This window comes from Heteronotia binoei, chromosome 7 (genome assembly GCF_032191835.1).
Source record: "Heteronotia binoei isolate CCM8104 ecotype False Entrance Well chromosome 7, APGP_CSIRO_Hbin_v1, whole genome shotgun sequence".
In the NCBI taxonomy this organism is placed as follows: Eukaryota; Metazoa; Chordata; class Lepidosauria; order Squamata; family Gekkonidae; genus Heteronotia; species Heteronotia binoei.
Window position 1 is genome coordinate 53862775 of NC_083229.1, and position 25286 is coordinate 53888060.

General features: G+C 40.9%; 1 protein-coding gene across 2 annotated transcripts in view; it reads left to right on the forward strand.

Moving 5' to 3' along the window:
* Nucleotides 1–25286, forward strand: part of STAU2 (staufen double-stranded RNA binding protein 2) — a 228102-nt gene that overhangs the window by 128659 nt on the left and 74157 nt on the right. Inside the window, exon 13 of one of the 2 annotated variants that reach the window (XM_060243645.1) lies at nt 18349–18456. In XM_060243645.1, the coding sequence (XP_060099628.1) occupies nt 18349–18456 (108 nt within the window). Of the gene's footprint in view, nt 1–18342; nt 18457–25286 lie in introns of both variants that reach the window. The other variant, XM_060243644.1, reaches the window with a different exon arrangement.

Consider the following 25286-nt stretch of genomic DNA (forward strand, 5'->3'; position numbering starts at 1 on the left):
ACAGTTTAAGTCTATGTAAACTCTGAGTTTATGGTTTGAGCCACTTGCTTGGAAACTAGCTATTAAATAAAATCAGCTGCACATAAAATTAGGGTAGCTATTTTAATGATTACATACCATTTAGTTCATTGTTTTGCGATTTAAATAGAAAAGGTTAAACAAAAACAATGTAAATGAAATATTTCAAAGATTTTGTTTACATTTATTCCACATATTTATTTTTAAAAATGGTCTGGCTGCCTGTTGGAATGGTCTCGGCTAGCTAACATGACTGATCTACTTCAGCTATACTTTATTAGGCAGAGCAGTAACCAGATTAACTGGACTGTCCATAGGGTTGGTGTAGGTCTTCCTAGACAATATCAAGACCAGAATACCACAACAGTTGATGATCTAGATGATATAGCAGCCATATTCCTGGGAGAGCCTGCAGCACTTACACAGTGAACTTCAATACTATCTTGAAAGTAAGGTTGCTCAGGGTTAGGAAATCTTTTTGGCTGACTCCCTCACACACAAGAAAGTGCATCATCTACCTCTGAAGGTGGGTAGCAATGTTGATCTGAAGTATTAAAAGAAAGTTTGAGTCCAGTGATACCTTTAAGACTAACAAAGTTTTATTCATGGTATAAGCTTTCATATGCATGCACACTTCATCAGATACAAGACCTGTATTTTGTGTTTGCACATGAAAGTTTATACCATAATAAAACTTAAAGATGCCACTGAACTCCAACTTTGTTTTGCCCAGGACCGGCTCACCCACTAGGCAAACTAGGCATTTGCCTAGGGCACCAGCAGGGCAGGGTGCGCCAAAGTGGCCCTCTCCATGCCCTAGACAAATCCCTACTTTGCCTCTTCCTCTACCCGCCCACCCCTTCCGCTTCTCCGTAGCTTGCCTGCCTCGCCATTTTCTTCCTCCAACCGCCCCTTCTTCCCCTCAGTAGCTCACCCGCCAACACTGTCCTCTTCATCGGCTCGCCCACCCCTTCCCCTCATCAGTAGCTCGCCCACCGACGCCATCCTCTTCCTCTGCTCGCCCACCCCTTCCCCCCCTCAGTACCTTACCTGCCGATGTTATCCTCTTTCTCCATCCGCCCCTTCCTCCCCCCTCAGTAGCTCTCCTCCTCCCTATCACTTGTCCGTCATGTGGATCGCAGGGCCATGAGTCTGCCTGGGGTGCCACATGCCCTACGGTTGGCCCTGGTTGGTTCTACCTCTGAAGGTGTTGGTGTGCTGGCAGATAAAAAGATGGGTGGGCTGAATGACATACTTCGTCAGACATTTTGAGAGCAAGCCAGGCCTCAGCAGCATTGCTTGCACTTCAGGCTCATCACAATTGTCAGCTGTGTGGGTCTAGGAATCAGTGGCAGGCATAAGCCATGCCTGTTGCTTCCTCTTGAATCACTGGCCCCAGTGTCATTGCCAGTGCCTGAGGTTCTTGCCTCTGTTGATGTGGTGGGGAACCAGGTATTTGTGCTGAGTAAAATGCAGTGCTGCTCAGCATTTGTGCAGGGTGAGGGGTTAATCCTAGTAATAGTTTATTCTCCACAGAATTTGCTGTCTGAAGTTTTGCATGTATAAAGCTAATCTGACTGCATTTTTGCAAGATATAGTAATTTGTAGGAGGGTAAAACTGCAGCGCCCAGGTTTTGTAGGAAATGCACCCCCCCCCCCCAATTTAGATAAGGACACCCCTCATTTAAAATAAAAACTAGTGCATTTCAGATTTTCATTGCAAGATTTGTCATTCTGGATTTTTAGAAAGTTCTCTTCCTATTTTACTACCAAGAATTATGCCCTTCTTAAAGTTACTAGTGTGGTGAGACACACTGATGAGACAGTTTCTGATTTATGTTCTGCCATAGTGATGATTGGGTGACTTTGAGCCTATCACACCCTCTCAGCCTTGCGTGATTGCTATGGTGACAAAATTGGAGGGAGAACCATGTATACCACCCTGTCTTCCTTGAAGGGAACAAAGTTTGAGTCCAGTGGCCACCTTTAAGACCAGCAAAGTTTTATTCCAGGTATGAGCTTCCATGTGCACTCATACTTTCTCTGATACATAGAAATGGAAGTTACCAGTCTATACATAAAGGTAGAGATTGAACAGCAAATTAGCATACAACATAATGAAGATGTTTTAACAGATGCAAACAGGAATAACAAGCTAAGTTTATATGGTCACCATTTTTTTAGATCTAATTCTGGAGGGAAGCAGTGAAGCAGATAAATGTCAAAATTGGAGATAGATGTGTAAATGTATCCTCTTTGGTGGAGTGGTAAGAGTAATTGAGACTGTATTGTTATGCTGTTGATATATTTACATCAGCGGAGAAAGGCTCTACAGAACTGGCTTGAAAAACATATAACAATAACATTATATTCCAGTTTCTGTTATTTATCCTTATGTCTCTATTTTAGAAACATTTTGAATATGAGTTTTGTGTACTTCTGTGTTCCTGTTTAAACCTGAGGCTAAATCCATATGTGCATAATGTAACATGGTAGCTTTTGGAAAGACAGCTGTGTGTAGTTAACTCTACATAGCCAGCTGTTTGTAAAGACTGGGTATTGCATTGATGTGGCCATTTTCAGCATGTCATTGCAAACAAGTTGACTAACTCATGTAAGAAATCAGCTTCACAGAAAAGGCATACAAAACTTTGTCCATGCATTCATAAACTTTCCATATCAGAGTGTATATGTATGAACAATGCCTAGAAGTTTCAAGAATTTTTTTCTTATGTAACTGTAGGGAATGTATATGTTGTTGATAATTGGTTCATTATGTTGGATTTCATGTATGAATTTGACATTGTAGATCAACTAACGGACACATTTCATTTGGTGCAGGACAAGATTCGCATCCTTTCTGGATATATTCAGAATTCAGTTGCTAAAAACAGTGTATTTTAATTACATTTTGTAGTTATGTTTTTATGCTTCATAATAATCCGTATATGTGGATCTGAGGAATGATTGCATGGTATCTGAAATGGCGGGGGAACGGTTCTCTCCTCAAATGGACTCTTCCAGCATAAACAGAATACACTGACAACCATTCCGCTGGCAACAGTTTTCTGCTGAGAAATTGAATGATGAAAAATTGAGTGACGTTCATAGTTGGATAAGGTTCAAAATTTCTAATTTCTCTACAGCTCTTAGTCAAGGTGAAATTCAAAAAAAAGACCACAGAAGCTGTGTGTGTGAAGTCAGACTTCTTATATTCCACTTGCATTTTCCTTTGTGCACGATATTGTGGAACTAGGTTCTGGGTACTGTAATATATAGGAGGAAAGCACTAGGTGTTGCACAAAACATAAACGGAACTGCTCTTGGCCTGTTTGTGTTTCCACTCACACATCAATGGATCCAAGCCCATGTCTGTGCAATCTGGTTCATAGTTTCTCAAATCACTACTTACATTTTATATTATTATGATGTTAGAGAATGATTGCATCAGTACGTGTTCAATTTTACATCAGATAATTCAGACTAATAAAGCAGGATTTTGATTGCTAATAGACAATATAATTTTACAGAAACAGTACAGGTTCAGCCTTCCTGGTCATGAAACTGAACTTCACATTTTTACATGTGTGCAGGGCTGGTGCTGGGACTTTTGCTGCCCCCAGCAAGGCCTTCCCCCCCACCCTTGGCCCAGTTTGCAGGGCGGGCTCCTCTCGAGAAGCCCGGCATGCAAATGCCCGGCCTTGCCTCCCTGCACTGCGGGGAAGCGAAGCAGGGTGGATGGCTCGGTTTGCACAGCGGGCTTCTCTTGAGGAGCCTGGTCTGCAAACGCCCCGCTCCACCTCCCCACAGCATGGGTAAGCAAAGTGGGGCACATGGCTCGGTTTGCACAGCAGGCTCCTCTTGAGCCTGGCATGCAAACACCCAACCCCACTCCACCTCCCTGTAGCACAGGGAAGCTGAGTGGGTTGGCGTGTGGGGAGGGGGGCGCCTAGAGGTGCCCCATAGGCCATGTGGTGTCCTAGGCAGCTGCCTACATGGCCTACTCCCACGCGCCGGCTCTAAGTGACATAAGACATATGCAAATATTCTTTCAATAGGGTTTTGGGATTGGGCTGGTTTATCCTGCCCCACTCTGGTGTCCACATTGCAGAATGTCATGGATGAAGACTGGAAAATATGTTCTGTATCTCTGATTTTGCGGTGAACTTATCCTACATTTGATTGATCTTCCTGTTCAAAGTTAACAGGCCATTGGACAAACATCTTTGGTGGAATAGGGATAGAAGAGCACAATCCTGATCTTCTCCCAAAAGTATCCATCTGTGTTAGGGATACAGTGGTATTGAGGTATTATATTGAATGGTAAGCTGCTGCAAAGAGTTGCTTTTTCAGTTAAAAGGGGGGGGGGGGGGGAGACAAAGCCTAATTGGTAAAAGAGAACAAATGTCTTGTAAGCTTGTCTTAAGAACATAAGTGAAGCCATGTTGGATCAGGCCAGTGGCCCACCCAGTACAACACTCTGAGTCACACAGTGGCTAAAACACCCAGGTACCTTGGCATAATCAACTGACAACTGTGTGAAGCATTGTTTCACTTCGCTTTTATATTTTCAGCTGCTGAAATACAGTGCACATGTTAGTTAGCCACACGGCAACAACATTAAGCTTACTCCAATGCACAATTCTGCATGGGATTGGGGCCATTTGGTTTGGGTGTCCATATAGTCCACCATACTGTTTTTTACAGCAGTTGCCCAGTTTCTTTGGAAAGCTTTATAAAAGGGGGGAGGAATAGCATAAATAAATAATAGTATAAATGAACAAACAATAACATAAATAAACAGTAGCATAAATAGCAGCCTTTGAGGTTTGCTGCCTCTGCATATGGAGATTCTCTCTATTAACCATGGCTTGTAGCAATTGATGGGCCTCTCATCTGTGTTTGAGCATAACCTGGGACATAGGATGCACTCACAGCAGACCATGAATACCATTGCTAGACCACCTTTCCAGGAAACCTGCTTAAGGAAGTGTACAGGTAAAACATAAAATCACAAAGCACCCCCCCCCAAGTTAAAATTATTCATACAGCATTTAAAAAACAACAACGACAAAGTTTACTTCCCTCAATGGGCTTCCTCCCAGGTAAGTATATCATTGCAGCCTAACAGTGCAATCCTATAGTTACTTCAGTCTAAGCTCACCAAAATAAATGGGTATGGACTAGAGTAATTCTCTGTAGAATTGCACTCTTAAGTATAATAAATGGACATAGCTTCCGTTTCATACTTTAATAGTGAGTGATTTCTAAAATATCTGGAAATCAAGATGATGTGTGACACTACCTCTACCTTAGTGAATTAGTAATCATATACCTGCCCATTGCTGCCACAGCGAAAAGGAAGAAAGCCCAGTATTTAAAAGCATTGATTTCTTGACATGACTTTGTACAGCAAACAACAAATGGGATTTTCTTGTCCCAAGTTTTTGTCTTGCAGTGTTAAAAAAGATGGGTACACAGAAATAGCAGGATTGTGTACAAATAAGTATAGGGTTTGACTAAAATAGTTTTGCCTCACTTATGAACACCCCGTTCACTGTGACAAATGCTTGCATCCAGCCTGAAAAATGTAAATTGTATTTTTAAAACTAGTACATTTGGTTTTTGTTTGGCTTTTAAATAGCAGCAAAGCTTTCAGGACCTCTCAAAGTAATGTAGCCAGTACTAAACAAAGCCGCCTATACTCCCTGCCAAGTTCCTTTTGAGTAAATCCTTGATAAAACTAGATGCCAACCTTACACTGGGATGAAGCCAAGTTTAGGAGACTTGAGTCACTACAGACGGAACTGCAAAGGCATCGTGTTCAGTTGTGTGTAGGCTGGTGCTTAATTATTCAGCTGTAATCTGTGCATTTGATTTAGAAACACAATCCTTCAAAAGAAAAGTAGCAAGAAAACAGATTACAAGGAAAGGGGAGTTGGAGGAAATGCCATTAAAATGGGGCTGCTTGAAGTGAGAAGTGTAGATTTCAAAAGAAACAGATTATGGGGAAAAGGGAGTTGGGGAAGTGCCATTAAAATGGGTCCTCTGAAAGTAAAAAATCTAGATTTCCACAGGGTGAGTTTTCAGTGAGGAGCTTCTAATGAAAATAAGCTTGTAAATTATAAACACAAGGACCAAACAGCATTATATTCAGTATAAATTTAGCATAAATGGAAATAACTGTGTTTTGTGTGCATTGTGGTGCAAAGCTATAAATGAATCAGCACTGTACTTTTCATCAGCTTCCAGAACATACGTAGCTTGATCTGCTCCGTTTACCCACTGGCTTAAATGCGCTCTAGTTTCCAAATTCATTTGTACTTCATAGTCTTTTCTCTTTACCCACTGTGGGCAAACAACAACAGTTGAGAACATAAGAGAAGCCATGTTGGATCAAGCCAGTGCCCCACCCAGTCCAACACTCTGCCACATAGTGGCCAAAAAAACCAGGTGCCATCAGAAGATCCATCAGTGGGGCCAAGACCCTAGAAGCCCTTCCACTGTTGTTCCCCCAAGAATACAGAGCATCACTGCCCCAGTCAGAGTTCCATCCATACCCTGTGACTAATAGCAACTGATGGACCTCTGCTCCATATGTTTATCCAGTTCCCTCTTGGAAGTTGTCTATGCATGTAGCTTCTACCACCTCCTGTTGCAGTGAATTCCATCTGTTAATCACCCTTTGGGTGAAGAAGTACTTCCTTTTTATCCATTCTAACCTGACTTCTCAGTAATTTCATTGAGTGTCCACAAGTTCTTGTATTGTGAGAAAGAGAGAAAAGTATTTCTTTCTCTTTCTCTGTCCCATGCATAACCAAGAAGAAAATATTTGCCAGGTATAAGCACATTTCAGGGGTATCGAACTCAATTGTTACAAGGGCCAGATCTGACATAAATGTCACTTCGTTGGGCTGGGCCATGTGTGCCATAAAATGTAACATGAGGTACCAGAGATATAAACTTTATAAAGATTATTTCAGTTGCCAAATGGCAATAGTAGGCTTGATTGGATTAAGTGTGATGTGCAAAGGGGTAATAGGCATGGAGATATCAGCATTGGTAATGAGATAGGAAACGGTGATCTCCCCTCACACTGGCCCCACCCCTCGGGGTGGCCGTGGCGTGGAGGAGGGAGGGAAAGGGGTGCTTGTGGTCTCAGAATTGGAGGAGTGTGTGCATTGCCTCACGCCACCACCTCCTTAGCGGAGTCAGGCACTCTGTCTCTCTCTGGGATGGCCTGTTCTTCTCCATCATTTCTTCCTCCCTGGCCGTCAGCATTTCCCCCCGTTTTATTCTCTCACACCTCTGTGCCACAGTACTCCTTCCCCGTCCAGCCCCGTGATTGCCTGCCCATCACCTTCCTCCCCCAGCCATTGGTTGCGACCCCGCCATTCCTTGCATCCTCCTGCCCCCTGCTCTGCGGCGCGCTGCATGCCCCACTCCCCGGAATGACTCCATGGGTGGGGCACCCGCTATGTCAGGCGCAACAACTGTGATGGCCTCAGCGCCACCTGTCATCTTCAGTGCCGCTGGCCCACTCTCCGCCTGGGCTCCCGAGCCCGTCAGGGACAGTTGCATCTGTGCTCCTCTGACGGGGCAAGGCGACCCGGGCCAGACTGCTTCCCCACCGAGGCCCCAGGATGCCCAGCACCAGCCCCGCTGGTAGGTGGGCTCCGGGGCGCAACGGGCAGCTGCCGGCCATTGAAGCTCATTGTGGCCATCCCTACCCCCTTTCACAGAGCCGGGGTTTTCAGGAGGCGGTGGGAGGAGGCAGCCCGGACAGAAACCTAGGTCTCAATTTGGTGGAGGAGGATGCGAAGAATAAATGGAAATAAGTCTGAAAAAGTGAGCAGTGACTCACAAATTATGACATTAAAGGTTTTGAATTATGCTGTTAAAGGTTTTGAAATTTGACTTGATTCAAGAAAGAACATACCCTACCACAATTTTTATTAGTCTTTAAGGTGCTACTAGATTCTTGCTCTTTTCTATTGCTATTAGAAACAGAAACATTAAAAAACCAGTCACTAACCTTCCAGGACATTCATTTGCTCATTTAAGAATAGCAGTTCTCTTACAAAGAAATTTCAAGGGGAGATTAGGAAAAGAGACTGCTGAATTGCAACTGATAATGGAGTCCAAGGCAATGCATCTTTCTGGACTGAACTGAAACCCAGGTTTCTTCTCTCATTACCAATGCCTGCTATTGTCATTTGGCATCTGAAATAACTTCGCTTTCCAAGATATAAGGACATATGGATTCACACTCTAATCTAGCTGTATCTGAAGAAGTGAGCAGTGACTCATGAAAGCTCAATGCCCTGTCATAGGTTCCCACCCCTCCATCTGTAAGAAATAGAAATGCTCTCTCTTTCTCTCTGCTTTCCCCCTTCTTCTCTCTCTCTCTGTGAAGAAAGTGTGCTTGCACACAAGACTCTCTGTCTCTCTCTGGCTCATTCCCTCCCCCTTCCCCCCTCTCTCTCTGAAGAAGTGTGCTTACACAAAAAAGCTTATATCTGGAATGAAACATTTGCTTTTTTTGCCATTCTTTCTCTGGCCCTTTCCCTCTCCCTCCCTTCCTAAGGGGGAGGAACTCTCAGCCAATCAAGGGAAGGCTTTCTCTGGCTCTTTCCCTCCTCCCTCAGTCAATTGAGAGAAGGCTTTCTTTCTCTCCTCTGCAAAGCAGGTAATAAGAGAGACTGGGCGAAAGGAGCTGTGATGCAAGAAACAGGAAGGAGGAAGCGGTAGAGGGTCAGTTGCATGGCAGACCACATCAGGGCTCTACGGGAGATGGATACAGCCTAGAATATTGTCAAGTTTTGAGCTACTGCTGTTGTTTTCCAGATTTACAATAAAATATGAGCTCACTGAAACTTCTCTAGACATATTTGAAAGTTTGCCTTGTTTACCTTTACTATGACTAAGAACATTTCTGTCTGTACATGGATACCATCTAATTTTCAAGGGAATTATTATGAATTAATATTTAGTATGTGCACAACAAACCTGCTTGTATGCATTTCAAGATAGTTAATTTGCTTCTTTTATATATAATTGTGGTCTTTCTCTGCTGCTTTGTATTTCATTGGAGCCATGGGACTGTACCAGTGTTAAGTGTTTTCTGTTAACCCATTCTTCTGCCTTTATCACTGTCCAACATGTGCCTTAACACAGTTGGACCATATTTTTGAAATATTCTAAGAATGATAATAACATTTATATATATATAATCAACATTAAAGCTCCCCCCAACCTTATTAAGTATAGAATAAATGTATGAATTTGGGCATTTAAATATATATATATATATATATATATATATATATTAAATATATATATTTGAATATATATATATATATATTTAAATGCCCAAATTCATACATTTGTTCTATACTTAATAAGGTTGGGGGGAGCTTTAATGTTGATTTTCCCTTTTAATATGAAGGTAATACTTCCACTCTTGCTAGCTTGTTTTCCTCTAATCTGATTCAGGCTAGAAATTTAATACAGAATGATTTATTACAAATATGGTTCGTTTCTGAAAGCTGGATTTACCTTCCTGCTAATCACTTGGATGTTGGTTTACCCTGACAAATGCTAGTCACTCTGGCCTATTTGTATGGTATACAAAACTGTAATTAAGATCAGCTGTGCTTAATAAACCAACTTCAAATCATAGTTTCAGAACCTAGTTTAAGAGACCCTAATAAACTAGTTAGCCTGGTGACCTATATTCAGATTATAAATCTAAGACCGCAGAGTATGCTTGCGCCTACTTTTTTTGTTTTCATTACCCAAAACCTTTACTTCCCTCTTACCATCCCTCTTACTATCTTACCATCCCATGTTATTGCAGAGCTTTTTTGTTTAAAGACTAAACATTATACCTACAATGGTTTTTCAAGGGAGATTTTTTAATAGGCCTACACTGATAAAATTTGCCCCTGTGGACTTAACAGGATTGATACATTCTTTCATACTCTGCTGGAATGCAGATCTTTGAGATTATGAGAGATTATTATATTAAACCTTTATTCACCAATAATCCCCCCCCCCCCCCCATGCTCCAGAAACCCTGGCTCTTGTGCTCAGTGAAAAGGATCTTAAGATGATCAGGCTAACTCTAATTAAAAGATTTCTCATAGTGCCTGAACTTTAGGGTAGGGCCATGAAACAGTTGTATACCATCTGCTTCGCATGTCTCAGGTTTAATCCCTGACACCTCCAATTAAGGGATCATGTTAGGTGATCTGAAAGACCTCTGATACTGTGACAGACAGCAAGCAGAGGCATGCTTAAAGGCAGTACTGCTTAGAAGAGAGGGAGTTGGCTGACCTGGAACTCACTCTGGGGAACTGCAGCTAACTGTCAAGAAGAGGATGACAGGCAGTCGAGGAGTTGGAAAGTGTACAGAGAAGAGAGTGGTGACTTGTTGAGACTCTTGAGTGTGAGAAGAGTCTAAAAAGCAGAGTCTGTTTCACAGCCAGTGTAGTGTGGCTTTGGGAAAAGGAGAGGGTCTGAAGGATAAACAATCTCTGTCTGTGAAACAAAGGAACACAGCTTGCGAGGGAAATTGGTCTTCCAGTTTTAAGCTTAATATCCAGTGTGAAAAGACTGCCCATCTGGAAGATAAGGACTTGGCAAATGGTTTGAAGCAACTTTGAAAGGCCCTAAACACGGCAAAAGCCCAGGTTATTTATCTTAAAGAGAAGATAATAATGAACTTGCCAGAGAATAGGGTCTAGTAGAAAAACCCTAGTCTTAAACAAAGGGATATAGCTGAGTACATTTTCAAGGCTGTGTGACTAACAAGTGTGAAATTCAAAAGGAAATTTGTATCAAGTATTCTCTAAGAAAAAGCAGTGTAACGTCTGTAAAACCTTCAGTGAAAACCAAACAGCCCTAAGTCTAAAAACATCTCTTGTGTATTCAGCAACATAAGATGTAGTTCTGTGATTATATTTAACTGTCTGTCTACCAATTCCAAATCCCAAACACTATATAAATATTGATTCCCTTCCCTGCCGGTTTGTTCAGATAAGTAAAACATTATTAGGGTTTGTAGAATCTTTCGGGCTCAAGTGCCGTGTTCTACTGGAGAAAGTTTTCCTTCCAGACGTTTCATTCTCAGTGTAGTGTGGCTTTGGGAAAAGGAGAGGGTCTGAAGGATAAACAATCTCTGTCTTTGAAACAAAGAAACACAGCTTGCGAGGGAAATTAGTCTTCCAATTTTAAGCTTAATATCCAGTGTGAAAAGACTGCCCATCTGGAAGATAAGGACTTGGCAAATGGTTTGAAGCAACTTTGAAAGGCCCTACACACGGCAAAAGCCCAGGTTATTTATCTTAAAGAGAAGATAATAATGAACTTGCCAGAGAATAGGGTCTAGTAGAAAAACCCTAGTCTTAAAGGGATACAGCTGAGTACGTTTCGTTTCGTCTGGAAGGAAAACTTTCTCCAGTAGAACACGGCACTTGAGCCCGAAAGATTCTACAAACCCTAATGATGTTACCAGCCGTGAAAACCTGAAATCTTTGATAAATAAAACACTATTTAAGTGTGCCTTTCTGAAGGGGAAGATTTGAAAACTGAGACAACAGCACGGTGATCATTTTATAGAGGGGTGCCTAATAAAGCGGTCACCTTGTCACAGTCAGAATAGATAATACTGTTGCCAGTCCAAATTGATAATACTGACACTGAAATAACAACTTCTGACTTGGTATAAGGCAGTTTTTGTGCATTTAATGTTAATCCCTTTTTACATCCATTGTGGCATATTGAGAGGACTAATGGACCTTCTGATGGTGCCTGGGGTTTTTTTTGCCACTGTGTGACACAGAGTGTTGGACTGGATGGGCCATTGGCCTGATCCAACATGACTTCTCTTATGTAACTTCCAACATGACTTCTCTTATGTATGGCAGGCCTTGACAAACTAGATCCGGGAGCCAGATTAATTTTTCACCCAACTAATGATATCACCAAGCTCTGAACCAAATGGTCTTGGTTTAAAAAACAAACCAAAATTTGTTTTTTATTCTCTGATTTCTGCCAAGCTCAGATTTCATGGGGGAAATCAGTTTGGGAGGGGCATGCAGATCTGAGAAATTGGCCAAATTTAATTTATTTTAAGCAAGTAATACCTGGCATAAAGAACATTTATTTATTTACTCCATAAAAAAGAAAAAGCCTAAAGCAAGTGTGTCAAATGTTCGGCCTGTGGGCCAGAACCGGCTTTCCCAAGGCTTTAATCAGGACCATGGGGCTCTTCTCTCTCCCCCACTCCTGTCCTCACTTTTTGAAGCTCCAAGGCTGCTGAAGTTTCCTGCTGTTTCCACCTTGTCTTTGCCAACTGCAGCAGGAAGTAAAGCTGCAAAGAAAATGCAGAGTGGATTTTCCATTAAAGAAAATCTATTCCATGTTTTCCTTGTAATTTTGTGCTGCAGTGTGTTTCACTTCTAAGTTCCTATGGCCAGCTGAAGCTGTTGCTTCCTGGAGTTGTGTCCTTGCAAATAAAGAGTTGATGCTTTGAGCACCTTGTCTCTGCAGAATGGACATGAAGACTGCTACTTAGTGTGAACTCTACCATGGGAACCCACAGCCAAAGGGGGAAATTACACTGGAGATCCATTGCCAATCTGAGTACATGAAGTGGGGAGGAGAAGCTTGCAGTGCTCAGCCATTTCATGTTTTCCTAGGGAAAGCATTTTGTATTTTTAGTTTCTGCTGTGATCCTTGTGCTTTTTCTTAATGTTTTTTTTAATTGCATTGCCAAATCCCACTATTCTACCACTTTTCCATTTTAAACAAAATATTACAAGAGTTTTAAGCATGTTTGTATTTTAAGTTTAAAACATATTTGATTGTGTTTCTGTCCTTTATAAAGTTTATATCTCTGCTACCTGGCATTATATTTTATGACATTATATTTTATGAAAAGCAATCTTAAACTTATCATTACTTGGGTTTTGTTTTTTTTACATATAACTGATGTAGATACTGTATTCTGTGTAGTGAGAAGCTCTGTGCTATGTAGTAATGACTTTTAAAAATAAGTTTATAGATTCTTCAAGGACAGATCATGTTTTGAATGTTTCCCGATATTGAATGGAGCTGTCAGTCTTTTAGCTGTTGAGTATCTTCCCCCTGTGCAGTAGCTACAATGGAAACTCTGCCCACCACTGTGAAGCAGACACAGCGATTAATGAACCTGAGGCGTACTAATCAAACATATGTTTTCTTGACACAATGATTGTGTTATATATCACAGGCCTTTATCTGAGCTTAATGATCTAGCAAGGGGTCTTGGTTAAATGTGGGTGTTTTTCATGTACTCCTTAGATTTGTTCCACAGGGGGTGAGCAGTTAGCCAGCTCCCCAGTGAGATTAGTAAAATGCTATATTTAGTTGTGCCATAGATCAAGAAACTCCAGCATTGCAGGAAACAAGTTTTTTAAAAAATAAAACAGCCATTTTAATGTGATGTTACATCAATTCAGAATAGGGTTTTTTTTTCTTTGCTTGTATTTTTGTACAATCAAATACAAGTAGTTTGTCTTGGTGTCTTTATGACTTGTTTTGCAATTTTCAATCCCACTGTTCTTGTAGCACATTTAATGTCCACTGAAATATAAGAAAGGATAAATGCACAAATTTGTGGCCATAGTCTATAAACTTGTGTGATAATTAACAAAGTTAGTAGTGTATGATTTATTAAAACTTGAGCAATAATGCAGGATGGAGCTGGAGAAGTGTGCCTTTGTCATATACACAGAAACGTATGCTGTATGATATGTACTGACCAAGGTATTACGTAGAGCTGAGGTGCAGTGACTTAGAGAAAGCAAATACGCTGCCATAATTAAATTAACAAAATGTATTAGGAGTTGTAATTTCTTTATTTCACTGTCTCATAACAACCCTGTGTCATTTTACTGCACTGCACAATCTTATACTTACATATAGGCAACATTTGCTGATGCCATGTACATTGCATGACGCTGGCATGTACATTGCAGAGTTAGGGAGACCAGGTGTCTCATTTCAGTGGGACTTCCACTCACCCTATTCATTGCCTGCTGAAGGCTAGCAGGAGGATGTTGTCGTCTTCTTCTTCTTCTTCACAAAAGGCAATATGCCATAGGTGAAACATCACTTCTGGCAAATACCTAGAAGTAACATTATGCTGCAGGCATGACATCATTGTGAATTTCTAGGATTTAGGCAAAACTGTATGGTAAAACCATCAAGTTTTGCTCACATCTTAGGGCACCATGTTAACATGTCATTAGTTCATCACCATTTTCTCTTGTCTGTGAACCTCTGTATGGAGTTAATCTTTTGTATTGTGAGCTGCTCCATTAGTCCCCCTAAAACTGTGACAACACCAAGTGAATTTGTATATGTTGATTCTGTGTCCAGACTTGCCTTGCATCAGTTAACAACTAGAGCTACATGAAATAAGCAATTATTTTTTGAGATAGGTTTCTCATATCCTTTATGAGAGAGACATTTTAAAGAAGCCCTTTTCCTTCTTTTCTTAGTAAATGGCACAGACCTGTCAGTTGATGAGATTTGTGCATCGAAGGACACGGGGGCATTTTATTACCAGTTTATTTCTGTCTAGCCTTCTGAAACTCCTGCTGGTGCTTTGAATCATACAGGGGACGTTTCAGGGGCTGGATACATGAACTCCACTGTCACCCATGACTTTTAAAATAATTTTTTAAAGCTAATAAATGTTAAAGGAAGAAAGCATTTAACCAGACAGAAATGTGTTTTCAAACTGTGAGTAGCAAAGCCATGGTGTGGGAAAATTTCTTCACATAAATGAGCTTTTTGTAATCTCATTGGTATCTGGTTAATGGAAGGCTAATGCATTTTCCAATAGAGTGCATAAATTTTAATTATTTACAGCCACTGGCAATAAATAATAAAAGGCTACTTCCTAAGAACAGTAATGGCTGAAACCCTTCACCTACAAATCTTTTTTTAACGTTTCTGATGGGATGGTTTTCTTAGGAAAGGAAAGCCAGCCTTATTTGAAGAGCTGGGGTAGTCAACCACACATGTTGCATTAGATGCTCTAGCATTTGAGAGGGTTTTTATCCACCGTTGTGTTGTCTTCGTGAAAAAGTTTTTGTTGCACAGAATCAATGGGACAGATGCTGAATAGTCTTAGGAAGACACAGAGGCAATACTGAGCAAATAAAAGTAATAGGAAGCAAAGGAGTATATAGAGGGAAGAGTGAAGAGCAGCAAACCTAGATCCAGATACACAGACTTTTGAGAGGTGGAATTATTCAGAAATCTGAAGAAACAGAAGTGACATTCCTGGGAACCGCAGTTGGGTAACACAGCTGTAGACGGGTTTGTGGTCCATTAGTTAGGCATAATAATTCCAGAATCAGGTATCTGGTAGCTAAGCACATTTACTGATTTAAGTACATAGTCACAATTTGCAAGCTGATATTCTGCCCCAGTTTGGAAGGGTAAACTATATTCGTACCTAGTGGAAACCCACGAGGAGCTTGGGGCGAGGGGGGAGCCATTCCAGTCACTTCATCATTGTCTCCCCCTCCCCACATACACTGTCATTATTTGTCTGTTACTGTCTCTTTTTTGCTATTTCAGCCATGGCTACTGTCATTCCTCCCCCTCCACTCTTGCAACTATTGTCATTTCTTTTTGCTGTCTCTTTTCCCATGTTACTTCACCTATATTGCCAAGCCTTCTCCCCCCCCCCCCCCCCCCGCAATACTGTCATTTATTTGGGGAGATTTCTTCTTAATCCAACCCTCCCTGTGTGTTCTGAAAAGGGGATGTGCAGCCGTGTTATCATGTACTTTGGTCATTGATGGAAGTTCCTCTCTTTTTTTGCAGAAATGCAGCAATTTTATAACATTGTTTTTAAAAGGCATTGTTTTTTAAAGGTCCCTCGCTCCTCCTTGGTCTCCAAGCAAAAAAATGGCTGGCGATTGTTGAACTAGATGCTACAGTTTATATTCAATAAACAGTAATTATGAAGCACGCTAAATTTGTTGTCATGTACTTCATTAGCAACAGAACTTCCTTTTTTGCATATGTAGTGATGTTATAACATCTTAACATTGTACGAAGGCTGGGTGTATCATGGGGAACAGCATGGTTGCTGCCATTTCAAAGGTCCCCTGCTCCTTCTCAGTTGCCAACTGAGGAAATGGCTGGTCCCATAAAATACTAAGGAAAATAGTATTCCATTTGCAATTGTGGAACTGCATACACCAATTCATAACGGTATTCAGTAGTTATGGAACATGCTAAATGGAAACACTGTGCATGTTGAGTTTCCATGATGATCATATCATTTATATAATTCCATTATTTTTAGATGTTTGAAAGACTGAGCTATCATTGAAAACGCACCGGGAGCTAGAGGGAAAGGGGGGGGACAATGAAGAAACAAAACAATCAGGGGTCGCTTTGTAGAAAGGTGGTTGAGCTCATCCAGGGATTTTTATGCAGCTGCACCTGCTATTCGGTGGACAAAGTGGGGAGGAGGAGGGGGAACCCTCAGAAAGGTTCAGGAGCTATGCTCCTGTGAGCTCCTGCTGAATCCAAGGCCTGAATACAATACAAGCATGAGGTGACAAGCACAACAATTCAAGCACGAGGTGACAAAAAGAACTTGAAATTGCACTAAGAAGACTACGTGAAACTTCACTGCCAGTTTTGTCCCAATGTTACAACATTGCTATATTATAATGGGAAAAAATGTGTTGTAACACAATCAAACATTACACTTTTAAAAATTAGCGGATCACTTAGGGGACAGCTTAAGGGGAGGTGAGAAGCAGTGTGAACATACAATATGACACAAAAGGGCAGCAGGAAGCAAAATTCAAAGTCAGGAATTTCTCACTGAAAAACAAGTTCAGATTCAAAGGGGGAAAACATGCTAAAAAAGTGAATTTGGAAAACTCAGGGTAATGGGGCATTAAATTCGGATCTTCTACTGGAGAGTCAAAAAGTTGTGGAGAAAGTTTTACAAAGATTATTTAAAAATGCTGATACAGAGGTTTGCACTTGTGTAAAAATGGTCAGTATCAGGCAGCTTCATATTCTGCTTGCCTGCAAATAAGCCCTGTTAAATGCTGGGGGAGTTCATTATGAGAAACATGCAAACAATCAGACTGAGTTTCACTGAAATGCTATAGCCTCTGGTTATGTAAACTAGCAAATTTTGTTCACTGAAAAATCCTGATATGTCTGTCACAAAGGATACTTTTTTGCATGTGATAACTGGAAAGGTCAAGAAAATATAGTTTGTTACAGAACACTGCTAAATACTAGGGCTGTGGCTGCAACGTGCTACACTTCTAAGTTCCTGAAACATTTTTGTAATGTTAATTGTTGATAAATAGAAAATATCAAGTATCAGATCAGGTTTTGCTTCTTCAAAATTAAGCTATTGTGTGTAAGGGGATTTTCTGTTTGTTTTCTCAGTTAGCAGTAAGGTTTATCTGGTAAACAATTACTAAATTTAGCAGGCCTGCTTGATGTATAGGTATAAACAATATGTGAAAGTAGCTAGAAAACTTGTATCAAATGTTGAGTGAAATAATGATATCATACATGTTATTTTTAAAATCACAATACAGATATACACGGGAGATCTCTTCTGTAGGCAGGTAGACCAGCTTTTGGTATTATCAAGGACACAATGGGGCCCTCAGGGAACTACAAGAGGGGAAATAGTGTGGAAATTCCTCAAAATCTTCAAGCACACTCTGGGCTCTCAGGAGTCTTCAGGGTGATTTTGCTTCCCCCTTTTTGTCTTGTAATTTGCTCCCACCTACTTTTCAGATTTCATGTCTTCTGTAGCATATTCATTGTGGCATTAATTCTGTAGATTGTCAAGTCTCTCAGATCATTTTTTGGCAAGCTGGGAGCAGTGGTTAGATTTTCTGGAAGACTGATCTTAGTGAAGGTGTTGAGTTTTGGAACTGTTAACCCTACAGCCTATTCAAAGTGGCGAATCAGAAAAATATTTGCCACCCAGAGTTCTAGTATTAAATGTGACAATTGATGGACATAGATTTCCCACAGATGAGCTAGCACTGTTGAATCTTATTCTTCTCCTGCAACTGTGGTTCAGTGACATTCTCAGCGTAGCTCATTCTTTATTCAAGCATTAGAATTGCTAGTTTTCCCTTATACTGAAGTGGAGATAGACCAATCTGTTATCTGATTTTATTTAAAAGCTTTTTGCATCTGGTGTTAGAATTACTCTCTTTAATAGCTTTGAGTTTTAACAGATGATGAATTATTCTGTTATAGGTACAGTACAGCGACAGACAGAATGGCAAAGAGTGCATGACCTGTTTGACACTGTCTCCTTTACAGAAGACTTTCCATGGTTTTGGAAACTCCATTGAAACCAGCCATGACCAGGTATATACAGAGTTGCCTAACCTTGCATTTCATGTAAAGTATTAATCTCTGCAACTATATCCAAAATTGCATTTACAATGCCTCACAATACATTAGATTTGTATTGCAACAAATGCCTATGTTGTCATTAAAACATGGAATAAATTTGTTATTCAGAAAGGGGGGCAATCTTGATTATTTAGTTCCTGATTCTCCATTAATCTTAAGGAAAAACTGAAAGTTATATGTTTTGGTTGTCACAGGAGCTAGTGTGCAGGGTTCCTCAGGGGGCAGTCCTCTCTCCAGTGTTATTTAACATCTACTTGCACCCTGTTGCCCAACTGGTACAGAGTTTTGAGCTGGACCGTCACCAGTACGCTGATGACACATAGCTATATCTGTTGGTGAGTGGCTGGCCAAATACTGTCCCAGCAAATCTGGCTGAGTGCTTGGAGGCCATGGTGAAGTGGTTTAAGCAGAACCAGCTGAGACTGAATTCAACTAAGATGGAATTCTGTGACTGGGGAGGGAGTATTCAGGGTTGGTATGTTGTCTCCCAGCTCTTGATGGTGTGCCCTTGACACCAGCTCCAATTCTCAAGAGCCTGGCTGTGATCTTGGACTCCTCCTTATCAGTGCAGGCCCAGATTGCAAATGTTGCCAGGTTGGTGTTTTTCTAGCTGCACCTAGTCAGGCAACTGGCCACCTGCCTTTCTTGCCCTGACATAGCCACTGTAATCCATGTAACAGTCACCTCCCAATTGGACTACTGTAACTCTCTCTATGTAGGGCTACTCTTGAGTCTGACTTGGAAATTTCAACTAATCCAGAGTGTGGCAGCATGAGTCCTTATGGGGACTGTGTGCACAACACATAACCCTCCTGTACTCTGTGAGTTGCACTGGCTTCCAGTGGAGTACTGGATCAGGTTCAAGGTTATGATGATAACCTTTAAGGCCTTGAACTGCCAGAGATGCATGTATCTTTGGGACCACCTCTCCTGGTAAACCCTCCCCGCCCCCCGCAAAAGCGTGTTGTGCTCTGCTGACAAGAAGTATGTAGAGCAGTTCATGTCCACCTAATTTACTTTTTAACATGTAAACATCATTCTAGTTTGCCACAGGAAAAAGGAATACAATAAAATATAGTGAAAATGGGTAAAGCATATGTAATGATATATAGCCAATATCCCTATTTTGATTATGTCAATACAAATAATTTTACTGATACACAATTCTAAAAGAGAAACACTGGAATACTGTGGATGTATCCCTTAACTTTTGTAATAATATTTAGGTAAAGTCAGTGAGTGATTAGTATCACCACACAGCACATCACTCTGTGTCAGTTGACAGCAGTTTATGATGTGAAGTCAGGATTTAATTTAATTTTTTTAAAAAAAAAAATTAATTTATACCCCACGCTATCCCACAAGCGGGCTCAGGGTGACTTACATCAATAAAAACAAACATCAAGATTTAAACCTCATAAAACAATTACTATAAGATCAGATCAGTATATTCAGAAAAAAAGACACTATTTCAGACAGGTGGCAAACATACAACAGCATGTAGACCCATGACTTGTTGAATCCCAGTTACAAATACAAGTTGATGGGGTGTGAACTGGCAGAGACTGACCAAGAGAGAGATTTTGGGGTCGTGGTAGATAACTCACTGAAAATGTCAAGACAGTGTGCGTTTGCAATAAAAAAGGCCAACGCCATGCTGGGAATTATTAGGAAGGGAATTGAAAACAAATCAGCCAGTATCATAATGCCCCTGTATAAATCGATGGTGCGGTCTCATTTGGAGAACGGTGTGCAGTTCTGGTCGCCGCACCTCAAAAAGGATATTATAGCATTGGAAAAAGTCCAGAAAAGGGCAACTAGAATGATTAAAGGGCTGGAACACTTTGCCTATGAAGAAAGGTTGAAACGCTTGGGACTCTTTAGCTTGGAGAAACGTTGACTGCAGGGTGACATGATAGAGGTTTACAAGATAATGCATGGGATGGAGAAAGTAGAGAAAGAAGTACTTTTCTCCCTTTCTCACAATACAAGAACTCGTGGGCATTCGATGAAATTGCTGAGCAGACAGGTTAAAATGGATAAAAGGAAGTACTTCTTCACCCAAAGGGTGATTAACATGTGGAATTCACTGCCACAGGAGGTGGTGGCGGCCACAAGCATAGCCACCTTCAAGTGGGGTTTAGATAAAAATATGGAGCAGAGGTCCATCAGTGGCTATTAGCCACAGTGTGTGTGTATATATAACATTTTTTGCCACTGTGTGACACAGAGTGTTGGACTGGATGGGCCATTGACCTGATCCAACATGGCTTCTCTTATGTTCTTATGTTCTCTATACAACCACCATGATGGTGGGGAGAAACGATGACATTCAAAAAAAGGATGCCTGCCAGATCAGTTAAAAGCCTGTCAGAAGAGCTCCATCTTGCAAGCCCTGTGGAACTTTGTCAAGTCTCGCAGGGATTGAATCTCCAGATGGAGCTCATTCTACCAGGTAAGGGCCCAGACCGAAAAAGCCCTGGCCCTTGTTGAAGCCAGTTAGGAGTCCTTAGGCCCAGGGACCACAAGGAGATGTTATGAAGCAGACCTCAGAATTGGGGGGGCGGGGCTCATATGAGGAGAGGTAGTCCCACAGATATGCAGGCCCCTGACTGTAAAGGGCCTTAAAGTTGAGTACCAACACCTTGAAGCTGATCCAGTACTCAAGAGGTAGCCAGTGCAGTTCATACAGCAGCAGATGCATCCGTGCCCACATAGGTCTCAATGCGTTCTACACCCACTGGAGTTTTCAGAGCAGAATCAAGGGTAGCCCCACGTAGAGAGGATTGGGTAATGCACAGAATAATGATCATTCATAACATATTGTGCCTTACAAGAGAAAAGGATACATAAGGTAGTGCAGGATGTGTCTCTCGTTAGCATCCTTAGTGTTTTGGTTAGAGTTCTCATGCATTTTCCTCATTGTAGTACTGGGCCTGTATATTATTAAGTTGTTAAGTATTATAATGTATTGTAAATAAAATGTATTATTATTATTTCAAGTTCCTCAAAATGGGCAAAGAATGCTTCATTTATACAGCTTGGTTTATAGTTGCGTGTGTTCCTTTGCACTGGAGACCATGCAAAGTATGTTGCAGTGGAGAATTGGCAGAAGTCAAATTGGCAGAAGTCAAATCACCAGTTTCTATAGTTTTTTGCTCAGAAGATTTGTTGAAAAGTATCTCAGAAAACTTTGCAAACAAAGGTATAACATTTCAGAGTTTTAGTTAACTAAATTCTATGTGCTTCAGTGTAGCGTACTGATTCACAGTTGCAGGGATGCCACACTCCAGGTGGGACATGGGGATCTCCTAGATCCCCATGTCCTTATACCTTATCTCCAGACTACAGAGATCAATTTCCCTTGGAAAAATTGATGCTTTGGAGGGAAGACGCTGTGGTATTGTACTGACTGAGGTCCCTGTCCTCCTCAGCCTTCATTCCTAAATCTCCAGGAGTTTCCCAGCCTGCATCCTGCAACTCCCCCATCCCCCACTGGTGCCCAGAGGGAACTTGGCATCCCTATACAATAGGGTTCTTTCCTCCTGCTCCAGTATATTAGGTAAGAGAACTCTGCTTATGGTGAAGACTTTAATAGGAGAATAAGAAAACCTTGTGGTTTGAGGCACCATCTTCTTCCACCCTTGGACATACTAGCTTGGACTATTTCAGTTGCTAGCTTTCTTACAGCAGTTATATAAGTACATTGCACAAGAATTAATTGCCAGCAGAACAACGTAGGTTGGCTGTCTGCCATTTCCAAAGAGCACTGTGTAACATGAAAGTTTACAAGAACTACTTTATGAACAATATTTAATGATGCCTACTAAATCAAATATTGTTTAGAAGGATCAGTTGTTTAGGACCCTAACAGATATGACATATATCATTGTTGCTTGTTGGCTGATCTTTTTAACTAGGTTTGCGTGGATGTGAGTGGGTTGCTGTAACTGAACTTCGTGTTGCACTTCTCCATGACGATGAGCTGGCTCATTGCATTATGGGGATGGGTGAAGGTTCTCCCTAGGATCTCTTTGCAAGACATACAATGGAGTATTTTGTCTCTGAGGAAGAGCATTTAATAGGGAATATAATGCTGGTTATCAGATCATAGCCACAGTAATGCAAAGAATAGGATTTACTGAGACAGAAATAAATATCAGAGGGCTCACCCTGCATTTTGGGAAATAGTGTTAAAAATGACATTATATCAGAAATAGAAAGGTGTTTTTTTTTAAACAAAAAAAAAGTAACTACTGTTCTTCAGCAAACCAAGATCAAAACATTTGGAAAAGAAAATAATGATCATTCGTAACATATTAATATAGTTACAATATAATATATAACTATATTATATAATATATAACTATATTATATTAATAAGTTCCCTGAAGAACAATAGGTTGGGATAGAGAGAGCCTTCTGTCATTTAGCATGCAAAAAGGTGATTGTTTCATGTGTGACTTTTTTTTTTTAAGGACATTCAGAAGGAGTCATAGGATAGCTCCACTATAAATATTCTGAAAAATTTCCCCTGGATTAGTAGGTTAGTAATTACACCACAGTACACATGGATTTTTTTCTGATACATTTATTTGTGAAAGCCATAGACAGCAAGCAGCAAATCAGGGCCCAGAAACCTGAAGTCATAGAGGTCAGAATTTAGAGGTCATACTCTGGGAATCAGAAACCAAGAGTCAAGCCAGGAATCAGTCAATGAAAATATTGCTGCTCAGACAGAATCCCAATCTGAACTGGAAGCATTAGTAGTTCTTCCTGTTGAGGAAAAGGCAGCCAATAGCTTGGGTGAGAGGAAGTATTCTGCAGCTAAAAAAAACATTGCTGACCAGGGGACCAACATCTGTTCCTTTTGTTTCATCACATATAGCAGCAGTGACCATATCTATGTATTCCTGATTCTAGCTCTGCCAGTTCTTTCACAGTTTTGCTAAGAAAAGCATGGCAATTTAAAGTGTAGGGGCTGATCCAGTTTCTCACCACACTCTTCTCTTCCCTTCCACAGTACACCATGAGTGTAAAGTTCTCCTGCCATTAATCCCCTTCCCTTGTGCACATACGTTCCTCTGCTTCCCCCTTTTCTAATGAATGTACATTGTCATACACAGAGCCAAGTGCAATATTCTTTAACTTCTTAAGAAACATTTTACTTTTCATAGGTGTTAAACTTTACAAGGAAATGGTTCTTGAAATATTTTCTGAGTACATATTCTTTATTCTCTTCATGTGAACTTACTTCCCCAGTAAGTTCACATGCTTACCAGTTCCAGCTCTGATGCTAACTGATCTGGATTCTGGTATTTGGTAACCAGTTTTACTTTTGTTCAGTGAAATTGCTGAGTTGCCCAACTAATTATATAAATGGCATTTGAACCTGTTCCACCCACAGAAATGCACACTATTTTTCTTTGGTCACTTTACATTCACAATAATTTGTGCATTTGACACATAATAAATACCTTGTCAACTGTTATGAAAACAATGACTAATTGCCAAAATCTTGCTTGTCATTCAGTTTTCCAAATTGTTGGCTTAGTGAAATCGCAGTCTACGTCATGCGCTTGCTCTGAACAATTGCATATTGTACAGTCATTCTGGCCGTACTGGTTTCAAACCCAGGATTATGGTTGGAAAGGAAATGATACAGCAAGCTGAATGATACAACTGAAGCTAAGGAGGTCTGGCTCTCATTGGTCTCTTGATGGGAGATATACCATCTTGAAGTCCATGATGGGAGAAAGACAATATGGAACATGTTAAAGATAATCATAAAGAGCTTTGAACAAAGGATAGATTTCTATTCCACAACATATACCATGTAAGAGTTACATTGTTTCTAATTCATAGGTTGTGGATTCTTACTTCAAATCACAGTTTCAGATGTTTCAGATACAATAGGCCAGAGGGTGTGGTTTTACAAATGGGAACTCACAAAAACTTGCAACGCTCCTTTCATATCTCCACCCCTATTTCCTCTTTTTCTTTCCTGAGAGCCCCCAAAGCCTCTCTCCTTCCCACCAAACAGCAAACCTACCTTTATCTGTCTCTCTAGTTCCCCCCCACACACACACACACACATGGTCAACCTCTACTTAGGAAAACTAGAGCACAGTTGAGTAGCGCCAACCACTGGGTCAGGCACACTTGCATGATAGGGAACCATCAAAATTGTGGTGCACATCATTTTCTGCTATATTCTCCTTACATTTTCCCCCTTTCCCTTTTCCTGACAAGTCCCCATATCCTTTCATGCTGCTTTTGGATTGCATGCTGAGGCTTCTCCTCCCTCACACAGCTGCCCTGGGCAGGCTCACTGAGACTTCCTTCCCCCCTTCCCTGTGTTTGGGGGCCACTCCAACCGCCAGTGGCTCCTGGTGTGTGCCACAATCAGATCCCAAATGGCACCTGGTATCCTGCACTGCAGCAAGGCTCCAAGCTGCATTCAGCACCCATCATAGCCAGACCCCAAGCAGTTCCCAGCATCCACCACAGCAAAGCCACAGGCCCTTGCTACAGCTGCCGCCACAAAATCAAAGTAAATTGTCTGCAAATATGCAGAGAACACTTTTTTTTTTTTTACTTTGGAGAAAATTTAAACATTTCAGATTTTTCTGCACATCTCCCAAACTTGCTGAAAAATCTGTTTATTGTCTGTGAAGCCCTGATCCATGGATTTAGCTATCTACAGATGGGGGCCATGCATCACTAATACTAATATATAGATTATTATTATATAAATCTGCAAACATGCATTTTTTCACTGT